Genomic DNA, 13,151 nt, shown 5'->3' on the forward strand with positions numbered 1-13,151 from the left:
CAAGATTTAAAAACTATTTGACACAAGCACGGACACGTTTTTCGTCGCAGGCATGCACATGTTTTTATTTTGCCAAAAAATAGTTCACGCTAAACATTTGCCCGAGTTGGTTTGGTGACTTGAAGTCTACTCAAATGGAGCAAACTCAAAAGCAGCATTGCTGTAGGCCTATGCCTGAAATAACTCATCCAGGAACAGAGGTTGCGTGCGGTCTGCAGTGAGAGACAACATAATTGTGCTTCTTTTAAAAATCGTTTAACCCTCTTGTTGTGTTCGCGGTCAAATGTGACCGATTGACGATTCTTTTCTTTAAAAAATATTTGTAATTTATTCTGACTATGAGGCTCCTTGACTTTGTTACAGCGCATCTGAACACACAAAACACATTTAGATAATTTTCACAATTTGAGTGTTTTATTTAATTTGAGAACATGTGTATCCGGTCAAAGATGACCGGCCATTAGAAATGAATGAGAAAAATGGTCAGTGTATAAAATTGAGTCCAGACACATACTTATTGATCAGATGGACTGTATGTGCTTCTGTAGGCTACATTAAAACGCACACCACACACAAACACACCCTCACTCCACCTCTTTGCTTCTATGCCAGCCCCCACTGGAACCTTTCCCCAATAGAATCTTCCCCTTTCTGACTTGCATGAGCTCAGGTCAGTGAGGCCTGCAGGCCATTAATAGCAAATGGAAGTTCAAAACTGGTTATATCAAATAGAACACAAGTTGATACAAAGGTATATCATAACATTAGATGATAATATGTGCGTTACTATGGATTTATAACAAGTTATAATGGAGCGGTCACTTTTGACCGGGAACACAAAACTAGTAGACTACATAAAATGAATGAATAGTAACATAAAATGAATACAACGGGAGGGTTAACCACACAACATTATACTAGTCATCTGCTGCTGACTGCATTTAAAATAATAAGTAGGACACACGTTTATTTTTGCCACAGTTTTCGTGAAATTTTAATGGCCATTTCTGCCACAATAGCCTGAGATCTGCACTGTAGATCCGCACTCCCAATCATTCAGCCATTGTTATAGGTAGGCTATTTTACTTAGCGTTGTCATGAATCTACACTCTAGAGACAGGCTAGGCTTGATGTCCAAAATAGCCTACATCACTGGAACAAACACATAAAGAAACATAGAGGCAGAAGCGAGAGTTCATTGATTATTGATTCAGTCAACAAAAACTGAGCATGCCTCAACTCCACACCTAAACTTAAAATGTTATATTTCTGTCAGTCAAAGGATAATACATAGCCTGTGTGCTAAATGCAATGAGGAGCAATATATTAGACTATATTGGAATTCAATTTATTTCCGTTGGTTTCAGCCGAATCCCTCAAACTGGTGCTGAAGGACAGCTCCCAGGACAGCCTTGCTGTTAAATTCACAACTTTGTTGTGAACCATGCACGAAACAACTCCTGCTAAATCAAATTCCTCTGAGTCGTCATAAATTCGTGGGCTAGCACAAGGCTTCATGGGCAGCAGGAACATTCGATAGATAATACGTTGCGGCTGGTCATCTCTGAGCAGAGCATTTCAAGAGATTCTGCGCTGCTCAAAATATTCGTATGCTAACCTACTGTAGCCTATGTCGCCGGGAGTAGTTGATCTGCTTTTTAGTGAGGGCTCTCTTGCCGACATCGAACTAGTTACTGCGCCATAACGGCAGTTTGTGGACCAACTGAAATTAGAGCACTGCATCAGTTATTCAGCGCACCCCCTCGCGCAGATCAAGGTTTCCCAGTTGATCTCACGCAGGACGACAGGCACTCTGCAGCAGACTGCATAAAGCATCTGCCCTGACCTGGTTTTAGTCTCCAGATTGCCACCCCGATTAAACATACTAGCCCATTGCGTGCAATGTCCGACTGCCGGCGAGAGTGGAACCGGGAGGATGAACTCCCAGTTTACTTGGCAGGGCCCATCACCACGGGCCCTACGCAGCGACAGAAACATTGCGGTATGTTCAGTTCTGTGGAGGGGGCATTCGACAGCAAAACCATTGATTTTGAGGCTAGCGCTGTGAGCCGGAGAGGGAGTCGGACCCCTCGGAGTGGAAGCAGAGAGCGCATCCTAGACGGTGACTGTGTGAGCGAGACAGCCAGCGTCCGCAGCCCCAACTCACCGGGAAATCGAGAGGATGGGCGCGAAAGTGTCGAGAGCACACATTCATCTGGGAAAGACTGCTTTTCAGGACAAAATAATGGAAAGGTGAGCTACGTGAATGGTAGGGTCTGTGCTAGCCAATACAAAGACGCCTTCCAGGGGTTCTTTAAAGAGTCTAAATATAGCCAACTTTAACTCACTTTCAGTGTACTGTTAATGTTATTTATTTTGTTGATAGGTATCAGGTAGTCTAGTAGGCTACTCGTTTTGCGCTTCTTTATTTGGAATCATTTTAACTATTCCAACATCTCAAGGATCGGTCAAATGGTGTTTATCCTATTCCAAACAATAACAGAATACATGGCCATGATAAAGATTATTATCGCCGCAGGCTCCACACGTCCCATCTGGCGGCTGGGTATGTTGCGGGCCGTGACTTTTTGGCCACCGCAGGACTTGGGAGGGGGCGCTACAGTTCACTCGTGAAACCACACAGAAACATACACACACTCACCCGTGAGAGGCGCTCATCACACAAAGCGGACGCCAGCCGTACCCCGATCGCGCTGTGCGTACGCGCTCTCGAGACACAGAAGGGCAAACCGGCTCATTGTTTCTAAGGCGTCTGTGCTCGTCGGCGGGGCAGGACAGCATGTCCGGGACAGGCTATCAAGGGAAAAAGAGCATCCCCCATCTGACGGTAAGATAGCTACGGGGCCTGGCTGTTGGGAGGAACCACTGCTGAATCTGAACACAACTCTAAATCCCTACTTGCGGTGATAGGCGGAGGGATTAAATTCTTAGTGAGCCGACAATAGTGGAAGCCATGCCTGTCGTGCTGCTTAATGTAACATTATCACCAACCTTTCCAAATCACTATGTGACGAGATGAACCGAATATCAAAGTCATGCCTGGAAATTCCATCACTGCGTCGGATGCAGGGTAGCCTAATAACATCTTCGGTGACCATGATCAATCAACGCTAAAACTATATCGCCTTGTCAGGACATGGCAGGACAAATGGGATTCTTTGAGAATTTGATATTTAATAAAAATCAGGTGATTGGCAAGGCGCAACAGGGTTCATTTGGAGGGCTTCAGGAAACGACAGTGGCGAGTGTAGGGGGCGGTGGCTGCTCATCAGGCATTCTTTCGTGGAGAGCTCAAAGCAAAAAGGAGCCACACCGTTTGCGTTTGCGATGCATTCAATTTTGGTTAGATTCAGCTGCCATAACGTTGATTGCAATTCATTTGACTGAATCAAGCAATCGATGTGACCTATATGGTGCCAATACACGAGTATTTCAGTGTCAGAGGAATTATGTGTGATGCCTGTGTCTGGACGCACTGGCATCGTGAACAAAAAATAAACGTTGAGTGAGGAGATCAAGTTCTTTGGTTGGCAAATGCCTTTACTTGATCTCAGCTATCAATAAAGAACTGTCACAGAGGATGCTATGTTTTCTATGGAAACCAAACATATTGTACTGAAGACAGTTTATGCCTTCTTGGTAGGACCAACCCCACCCATTTTGAACTGATGTAAACGAATGTAGGCTACCACAAATGAACATTGCCCCTTTGGTATGAAGCAAAGTAAAGCACTCAATAAAAGGTAAAGACAAACAACCAGCCTAAAAGTGTATACTCACTATCTTTTTCACAGAGTGAGCGACTGCTCATCAAAGGAGGGAGGATTGTGAATGATGACCAGTCTTTCTATGCGGATGTCTATGTGGAAGATGGTCTAATAAAGTAAGTCAAATAGATTACAATGTGAGGGTTGGCATATACTTTAACATACGGTTTGTGAAACTGCATGCATGAGACCTCTAAATGTTGAACATGCATACACGCTCATTCAGGCAGGTGGGGGAGAACCTGATCGTGCCCGGCGGAGTCAAGGTGGTGGAGGCGGAAGGGCGCATGGTGATCCCCGGTGGCATTGATGTCAACACCTGCTTTCAGAGGCCCTTCCTGGGGGTCACCCCTGTAGACGACTTCTACCAGGGCACCAGGGCCGCGGTGGCTGGAGGCACCACCATGATCAGTGCGTTTTACATAAATAACTCAGAAGATAAGACAAGCACTATGACATGGTTGAGTAAACATTCTGGCTTAGACTTTCAGTGTGTATGTACAATAATGGCCAATTTGGTCATCAGGCCGGAGAGATGTCTGTAGACTTCTGTCTGTTTAGATAGATACTGTAAATAGATGGATGACTAATCATCTGCAGAAGGGAATTACATTGCCACAGCAGACAGACATATCAAAATGCAGACATTAACATAAACAAAAAAACAGTTAACAGACATAAGACTCAGACAGCCACAGAGTGCATGGACTCATCAACACTGCAGTGTGCAAAGAGTGGCGTGATCGGAACATCATTAAGACAGATCTCATCTTAAAACCTCATCACTTTTGCACATACAAACAGCAGCCTGAGATGATCCTGTGTCAGACCTTCCACTGCACATACCTGACACCAGCAATTGTTTGCCTATGATATTTTCTCTGATGACACCCATTCTCCTTTTGTCCAGTTGACCATGTGACCCCGCAGCCAGGGGACAGTCTGCTGGAGGCCTTTGAGACGTGGCAGGAGGCAGCAGACAGGAAGTCGTGCTGTGACTACTCCCTGCACATGGACATCCCGCAGTGGCACGAGGGGGTGAAGGAGGAGCTGGAGCTTCTGGTGCAGGACAAAGGTCAGTGGCTGATCCGCTGCATGGCCCGGTCGGTTTCAGTATGTAGCATGGCCCGGTCCGTTTCAGAATGTAGCATGGCCCGGTCAGTTTCAGAATGTAGTGACAGACATGCATGCAAAGAAGTAGATTTATTCACATGAGGATTTTGAAATTTCATCAGAAAATAAAATGTTATTGCAAATATCTTAAATGTCTCTCTCTTTCTCTCTCTCTCTATCTCATACATTCTCTCTTCCAGGGATAAACTCTTTCCTAGTTTACATGGCCTACAAGGACCTGTACCAGATGTCAGACACCCAGGTATTGGCCAACACTCTTTTACTCTACTGTTGTGAATCTGTCTTAGTCTTGTTGTGTTGAAGAGAGGTCAATCATTTATAATTTCTTCCATCTGGGTCCTGTGTGTGGCTGAAGCTGTACGAGGCCTTCTCCTACCTGAAGGAACTGGGAGCTGTGGTTTTGGTGCATGCAGAGAACGGAGACCTCATTGCACAGGTCAGTCTGCATGCTGGGCTGCACAGCTATCGGTGAACAATGAAGTCGGAACATAATGATGACATGCAGTTGTGAAGTAGTAGATGTTAGCTGGTGAAAGAGCTGGTCATGATATGACAAGATGGAAATGATAGTGATGACCTAGGATAGAAATAAAGTCTGGTAAATTTAAATAGATAGGGATGATGATGATGATGATGATGATGATGATGATGATGGTTGTGATGATTATGATGATGATGATGATGATGATGATGATGATGATGATGATGATGAGGGTTATGATGGTGGTTAGGATGATGATTGATCAATGGTCACTGCTCATGATGGTCATGATGACAGTTCAGTAAAGATGTTCATAATAGAACAATGCAGTGGATCATGTTCCTCTGTGTCGGGGGTTATAGTGATGGTTACACTGTAAACTTCTCTCTCAGGAGCAGAATAAAATTCTGGATATGGGAATCATTGGGCCAGAGGGCCACCCATTGAGTCGCCCAGAGGAGGTAATGTCTACAGATCATTGAGCTAATTAAGGGATTACCTAATAAGGGCTAAACTAATCAGATAACTCCAGTATGAAAGTAACAGCCTACCGAGTTTGATTTGGCTCTGATTGGCTTCTTCTCACCTCTTAGCTGGAGTCGGAAGCAGTGTTCCGCGCCATTACCCTCGGAAACCGGGTGAACTGTCCTGTGTACATCACCAAGGTGATGAGCAAGAGTGCTGCCGACACCATATCCCAGGCCAGGAAGAAAGGTGAGTGATGTCATCATGGCAGACATGGAACAAGAATGCGTATGACATGCAATGCAGTTATAAACATGCTATGCTATAAACATAACATGTTGCCAAATAAGAGGAAAATACTCCACAGACAGATGGGGTGTTTATTTATTTGATAGAGTGAGAGGGCTACAGTTTAATCATAGGCGGAGTTTGATATTCAAGCCAGGGGGGGGCAGACAAAAAAAAAAACAACTAATTGTAGCAGCTGAGACCTGGCCTACCACTTGGGGAACACAGCATGAGCACATAATGGAGAAAACAAACATGCTAAATAAATATATATATAATTACATTGTAACAATTTAACAATTCGTCCTTATGAAATCCAATGCAGCACGGTTGTCTTGAAACTCAATAGACAGGGGTGTCGCCTAGCAGTTGAAAACATTCGGGGCTTAGCCGATAGAGTCTGGTTGCTGCTCACTTTTGATAAATGAATCCACCGCCTCTAGCCTCATTTGCGCCACATTGATTGAATATTTTGTACAATCATATTTTGTCAATTGAAGAATGTAATGACCTGTTGCCATCTTGACATTTCAGTTTGCTTTTAAAACGAACTATATAGCCTATAACCACCTAGCAGAGTGGAGTTTTAAATAACAAGATGCATCGGTTCATGTATGTGTTCACTCAAATTCGATTCTACAAAGGCAAAGTAAGTAAACTCCAAACTGTAGGCTATTGAGTGCAGGGCAGACCTAAACCTAAATCATAGCGAGAACTCCAAGAATCAAAGGAAGTGTTCACCTACAGTCTGATGCCTCTCCAAACGCAGAAATGAAGCGCAATCACACCATTACGTTAAGACATGTTAAGCAAAAGATATTCATATTTTGCTGTAATCCAATGACACGAAAAAAAGTAATCCACAGCGATCAGTAGGCCTAGATCAGGGATGGGCAACTTTGATGATAGAAAGGGCCACAACATTTTCTTGTCGCTGTCAGAGGGACAGTAATTTTCGTTTTTTGCGTCCTGCATGCCTCATCAGGCTGGCCGTAATGTCGCTTTCGATGTGAAGGATCGCAAGAGAAAAAAACCTGGCTGCTCCCATCATCAACCGCAGCCCGTTCCTTATATTGTTGTTTTGTGCTATTTAAATTATTTTTAAAAATATCTGGTCACGTATTTCACTAATTTTTGAAACAATGCAATTACCCGTTTCCACCGGGGGTGCTCACCCTGCCCCCCCACAAACTCTGTGTATGAGTTTGATATGTCAATGGCCATAGGTTACAGAGTATTTTAGAACAGCAAGGCCCTAAGTAGGGTTTTCACATCATGCCTAACAACGTCCACTTAGCCGTTCTTAAATTATCTGTTAACCTACAGCCTCTTGGGGCTTATTGTTTAAGTACTGCACCAGTTTTAGCAGTAGTAGTAGCAGTTTGTGGAGTCATTTTAACACTCCAAGTGGACCAAATTATATAAAATTTGTGAAATTAAGGTTCATATTTTGCTCTGTAGGTGCCGTAGTGTTTGGTGAGCCAATCACGGCCAGCTTGGCCACTGACGGATCCCACTATTGGAGCAAAAACTGGGCCAAGGCGGCGGCTTATGTGACATCTCCGCCCCTCAGTCCAGACCCTACGACCCCTGAACACCTCCACACTCTACTTGCCTGGTAAAAGATTGTGGCCAATCCAACTCCATCTTTCTCTTCACATACACATATCTAATTTAGTATTCATAAAGTCATTTGGATTATTATACTAAAAATGAAACTTTGATGTGTTTTTGCGCAAAGACCAATGGACGATTGGTACATTGATACTACATGAATCCAAATGAATAAGCCATTTTAAGATTTAAAGTTGGATTTATTGGGTAGTAAACTGTGAGCACTGTGAGCACTGTCCACACAAATACAACTCTCTGTCATGCTTTGCATGTAGCACATAGCATTGAAACAAATAACAAATCCAAATTAATTTATCAATGCACCTCCATTGATTTCAGAGATGTAAATATGCTGTGTTGTAAACCCATGGTTGAAGGCTAGCCTATCCTATAATATACACACCACTGAGACATCTTCTGGCCCTGCTGACCACCCACTGCTCGCTGAGTTCTGATCCACTTCCTCCCAGACTCGATTCTGCACCACACCTTGCTTTCCCTGGCCCCGTTTCCAGAAATAGAAATGCAGTGCTGGTGGCGTTCAGCTCCTGTTGCCATGGTTACATTGCCCCCCCCCCCCATACTTTCTGCCTTGGCTCCCTCCCTCCAGCTTAGAGGCAGGCTGACGAGAGAGAGGGAGATGTCAGTGCAATTAGAGTCTCTCTCCATCAGATTTGCACTACAAGGGAACACATATATTTTTAGCCTAGATGTTTTTCTGTTGTCTATTATTGATATGATACACTTTTTTATAATACATTTTGTAGATTGTAAAAGTCTCTGTTCCACTTTTTTTCAGTTTAAATTTATGAAAAACATTGGTTTTTGTTCTTTTTTTTACTTTTGACCCGCCATTCACCTAATCAGGTATAGCTTCCCATAACCTCATTCATTGTTCTAGCCTTCATTATAACTGAATCTCTGCATCTGACCATGGCTTTATAAATATAGTGGATAGGCTATTATATGAAAAAAAGATCTGACTATCAAGGGCCACTCCTTATGTCCAGCCGGGCGTAATTAACAGGAGATGGCAGTGTGGTGGCTCAGTTTTTTGACTTCCCCCAGCAACAGCATGCAGTGTAGCACTGCCCACCTGCTTGCATTGCAAGGACATCTGGTGGTGGTCTACAGAAGTGCTTCAGACTCCACTCATTGCATAAGTCTTCAATGTCAGATGATAACCGATCTAGAATGATCTTTGCGTGTGCATGTGTGTGTGTGTTCCAGTGTTGATTTTTCCAAACGCATACAAATAGGTTTCAATGATCAGCAGTCCAATATATATCAACTTGTTGTATACAACAATGTTGCATAAGATGTCAAAAAGATGTTTTTTAAACAAAGTTTGGAAGGAGCCTTAGGGATGATTGACAGCAATTAACTCACCTACTGCCGCCCCCAGGGTATTTAAGCCGACCTCCTTTTCCTCACGTCACACGCTCCGGCATTTGCGAAATTATCCCCCCTCCTCCTCTACTTGTACATTTCACCGATTGCCCTGTTACTCATCCTCCTTACACAGGGGGGTGCAAGCGGTCATCTCTCTATCGCGATCTCTGCTTCAGGCATTCCAGGACCATGGCCAGCTACCTTGTCAAACATGCACTTCACCTATACACTCTAGCATAGCAATCATACCGACGGGCGAACTAGTGAAATATATTTTTTGCCAATCAACCGAAATGTGTTCTAATCTAATTATTGAGTGTGTTTACTCTCACATTGGAAAACAACAAAGTATGTTTATACAAGTCTGCAGGGTTTAAGGACAGATGGAATTTATTGTACATTTTCATAAATTGCATTTTTGTAGTAGTACGTCTGACTGATTTTTTGTGCCATGGATAAAAATTTGTTCATTGGCTTTTGATAGCTGTTGTTGCATATGTACTTAACACAGTTGTTGCTGCTCTGTTTCTGTGGTTCAGTGGAGACCTGCAGGTGGTTGGCAGTGCACATTGTGCCTACAGCACCTCTCAGAAGGCCATAGGGAAGGACAACTTCACTCTCATCCCTGAGGGCACCAATGGAGTGGAAGAGAGGATGGGCTTCGTTTGGGACAAAGCTGTGGTGAGAGAGAGAGACATATGTGTGTGTTTGTGTGTGTGGGTGTGTGAGAGAGAGAGAGAGAAAGAGAGAGAGAGAGTTTGTGAGTGCTATATTTAAATTCTTAAAACCATGTTCAGAACTTTGAGTCAAATCTTAACATTTAAGGCATTTAACATGTATAGTTGTTGCGTATTTGCGTATGAAAAAGTTAGTCTTCATCTTGAATCCTTTTGTTTAGGCAATGGGAAAGATGGATGAGAACCAGTTTGTGGCAGTCACTAGCACCAATGCAGCCAAAATATTCAACCTGTACCCGCGGAAGGGTAGAATAGCTGTGGGCTCAGATGCTGACATTGTCATCTGGGACCCTGACAGGACAAGGACCATTACTGCCAAACTGCAGCAGTCGGTGAGAAAGGGGATGGGGCTGAGAGCCCGTGTTTGTATGAAAACTACTGTACAATGATGGAGGGTATTTTACCTATTTCCTTGTTAGCTATCCGAGTTATGCTTGTCATTGCAAGGGTAAGGGTAAAGGGATTTGATTGTATTTCTTGTTTTTCCTCTTCTCTCTGTGTGTTTTCTTTTTAAAGGAACATATATAAAATGTATGTTTGAAAATGACACCAGTCCTCCATCAGTGTACTTTGATCTCTATCTGTTAAATATGTTTGCCCATAGTAATCCAAATTTTGGTAGCATTGCTGTAATTACAGCCCATCACTCTCTCTCTCTCCATCTCTCCCTCCCTCCCTCCGTCCCTTTCTCTGTCTCTCAGGCATTGGAGTATAATATCTTTGAGGGGATGGAGTGTCGTGGGGCTCCCCTTCTGGTTGTGAGCCAGGGGAAGGTTGTCTATGAAGAGGGCAAGCTTCATGTGCAACAGGGCACTGGCCGTTTTATCTCCCGCAAGCCCTTCCCTGACTATGGATACCAGCGTGTCAAAACCAGGAACAATGTGAGAATGCACTCTTTTATGACATTTATATGTGGTATTTGTTAAACAGTACATACATTTATACACTATTTTTCTATGGAATCAGCATCTACAACAGTTTTAAAGATTAAGGATCTACCGGTACATACTTTTCACATATTCTTTTTCATTTCTTAGATATCGTGTTGTTTTAGACAAAGATCTGATTGTTGTTGAGGTTTGTGTCTTAGAAACTGAAATCCATTTATCATCAGACGATGATAAAAAACTACTCATTGGTACTAATGTTAGGGTTCTCACCTTGTGCTTTGAAGATGATAGGCAGACAGGGTGTGTCTCGTGGAATGTATGATGGCCCTGTGTATGATGTGCCTGCCACTCCAAAGTACATCACCCCTGCACCTTCTGCCAAGACCTCGCCAACGAGCCACCAGCCCCCACCAATCAGAAATCTCCACCAGTCCAACTTCAGCCTATCAGGTAATCCCACTTCACTTCATTTGTTGTACAGCGATGTGTCCCATTTGCCAAAATTGCTCAAACCGTGAATTGTGATATCACAGTACACAGAACACTCCTAATTACATTCTAAATTATTACTTAGAATAGTTGTAGGCTATGTTTGGTTTATCTAGCATTTTCAGTGACTTGACGGCTACGTTTAGAGAAACTGAAGTCGCTCTTATTGGGTTGTTTTCCTGGCTTTTTAAATTATCTAGTCAATGTTGGAATTTTGGCTAAAGAGATGATTTGATTTCTGTAATGGTTTGCTCTTGTGTTTTGTCCTAGGAGCACAAATTGATGATAACATCCCACGACGTTCTGGCCATCGCATTGTGAATCCCCCTGGTGGCCGGTCTAACATTACTAATTTGGGCTGAGCTGACTGCATGATGTGTGTTTGTGTGTGTGTGTGTGTGTGTGTGTGCATGTGCTGTGCACGCATACATGTATGTGTGTGTGCGTGTGTGTACACTCCATGTGTACAAATTAGTACAAATGTGTACAAACCAATGACCATTGTTATGAATCCATGTTATTCTGCTATCACAATCTAAGCTGTCAAGGCAAGACCTTAGACAAAATCATGACATTTAAAAAAAAAAAGAAATACACAACACACATCTCAATCACTGAACTATAGAACGGAAATAGTTAGAATGTAATGAATAATGCGTCATATGAAAAACCTTTTCCCTCTGAGACAACCTCTCAGATCTTCTGTTTGACATTTTGCCTGTGTAAACCTATGTGTTGATATTATCTATTTAAACGATGGTGCTCTCCTTTGTGACCAGCTAGTGAACCTAAAGCCCTCGCAATATACACCATAGTGCTGCAGTGATGCCTATTTAAATATGAGTTGTCATCAGGTGCACAGAGCTCTTCCCAGACCTGTTTGTCAAGTGCACTGTTTATCCATTCTATTGTTGTGGACTGAGGAATACCACAATGGGCTTTTCTCTGTTATAGAGGTTGGTGCTTATACTTGCATGGACGTATTTTTACTTGGATGTTGAAATTAGTTGTTATTCACTTCTATTGCAACTGATATGGTCTGTATGTTTTAGATACACACACTGTACACTCTTTCAAAGGTACTGTTGTGTCTTTGTTTCAAATGAAACATACCTTCACACACTGTGGTAAGTGCCAGCTATGATGGTTTAAACTGCACCGGCTCCTTTCATAATAGCATGCACAAAATCTTTGTTGCCTGTTGTCACATTCGACACATATGCAAGCACACTCAGTGACAGGACGAACACAATCAGTCACACACCTCTGCAGACTGCATATGAAGGAAGAGTTGCGTATAGCGCACCATGGTTGTGCCTGGTGAATCATATGGGGGCATCTTCAGCCACGCTGTGGGGAAGACCTTTGTGATGTTGAGATATTTGACTCCCTGAACGGCTTCTGCTTCCCTCCTTTTGTCCTGAAACTTAAACCTTTTTGTCTTCACTTTGGATGAACTGTGATGTCTTGTTGGCCATGGCATTGAAGCGAATGTTCTTCTATGGTTGTTGTATGGTATTTAAATAAACTCACAGATCAGTGAAACACAAGAGAACATTGTGAAATAAAATCCAAAAAATATGGATCTGTCTTTTACTGAATAGTGAAATGCACTTACACACTTTTATGTACACTGTAAATTAATGTACAACAAAATATATACTCTTGCTCTCTATTATATTATATTGTTTTATAATAAACAATGGCAACTTTTCCTTTTGTATTAACATAATGCCAATAAGCAGCTCCAGATATTTTGATTTTCTAACAAACTAGTTCTAGTCTTCAAACTTCTAGTCTACACAAACCATTAGAAAATCACAATGGATAATCTTTACAGAATTTCACGTATGCAAATTCACATGTACTGAAA

The 13,151-nt window shown here is 42.7% G+C and overlaps 1 protein-coding gene across 2 annotated transcripts; it reads left to right on the forward strand.

Moving 5' to 3' along the window:
- The first annotated feature begins 1,518 nt into the window (after positions 1–1,518).
- crmp1 (collapsin response mediator protein 1) lies at positions 1,519–12,861 on the forward strand. Of its 2 annotated transcripts, none has more exons than XM_048260286.1 (14): positions 1,519–2,253; positions 3,816–3,904; positions 4,015–4,199; positions 4,699–4,863; positions 5,102–5,163; positions 5,278–5,358; positions 5,796–5,864; positions 5,997–6,117; positions 7,618–7,774; positions 9,702–9,843; positions 10,061–10,231; positions 10,601–10,780; positions 11,074–11,239; positions 11,549–12,861. In XM_048260286.1, exons 1-14 carry the CDS (start codon positions 1,903–1,905, stop codon positions 11,638–11,640), a joined length of 2,031 nt encoding a protein of 676 aa, XP_048116243.1. In that variant the 5' UTR covers positions 1,519–1,902; the 3' UTR covers positions 11,641–12,861. The 2 variants fall into 2 exon arrangements, with proteins under 2 accessions (XP_048116243.1, XP_048116251.1); XM_048260294.1 differs by lacking the exon at positions 1,519–2,253 and adding an exon at positions 2,658–2,848.
- Positions 12,862–13,151: the final 290 nt, after the last annotated feature.

Source organism: Alosa alosa, chromosome 1 (genome assembly GCF_017589495.1).
Source record: "Alosa alosa isolate M-15738 ecotype Scorff River chromosome 1, AALO_Geno_1.1, whole genome shotgun sequence".
In the NCBI taxonomy this organism is placed as follows: Eukaryota; Metazoa; Chordata; class Actinopteri; order Clupeiformes; family Clupeidae; genus Alosa; species Alosa alosa.

Coding starts and splice junctions, on each gene's coding strand:
- crmp1 (XM_048260286.1), top strand. CDS start 1,903: ATGTCCGACTGCCGGCGAGAGTGGAACCGGGAGGATGAACTCCCAGTT. Junction 6,118..7,617: donor ATCCCAGGCCAGGAAGAAAG/GTGAGTGATGTC, acceptor TTTGCTCTGTAG/GTGCCGTAGTGTTTGGTGAG. Junction 9,844..10,060: donor TCGTTTGGGACAAAGCTGTG/GTGAGAGAGAGA, acceptor CCTTTTGTTTAG/GCAATGGGAAAGATGGATGA.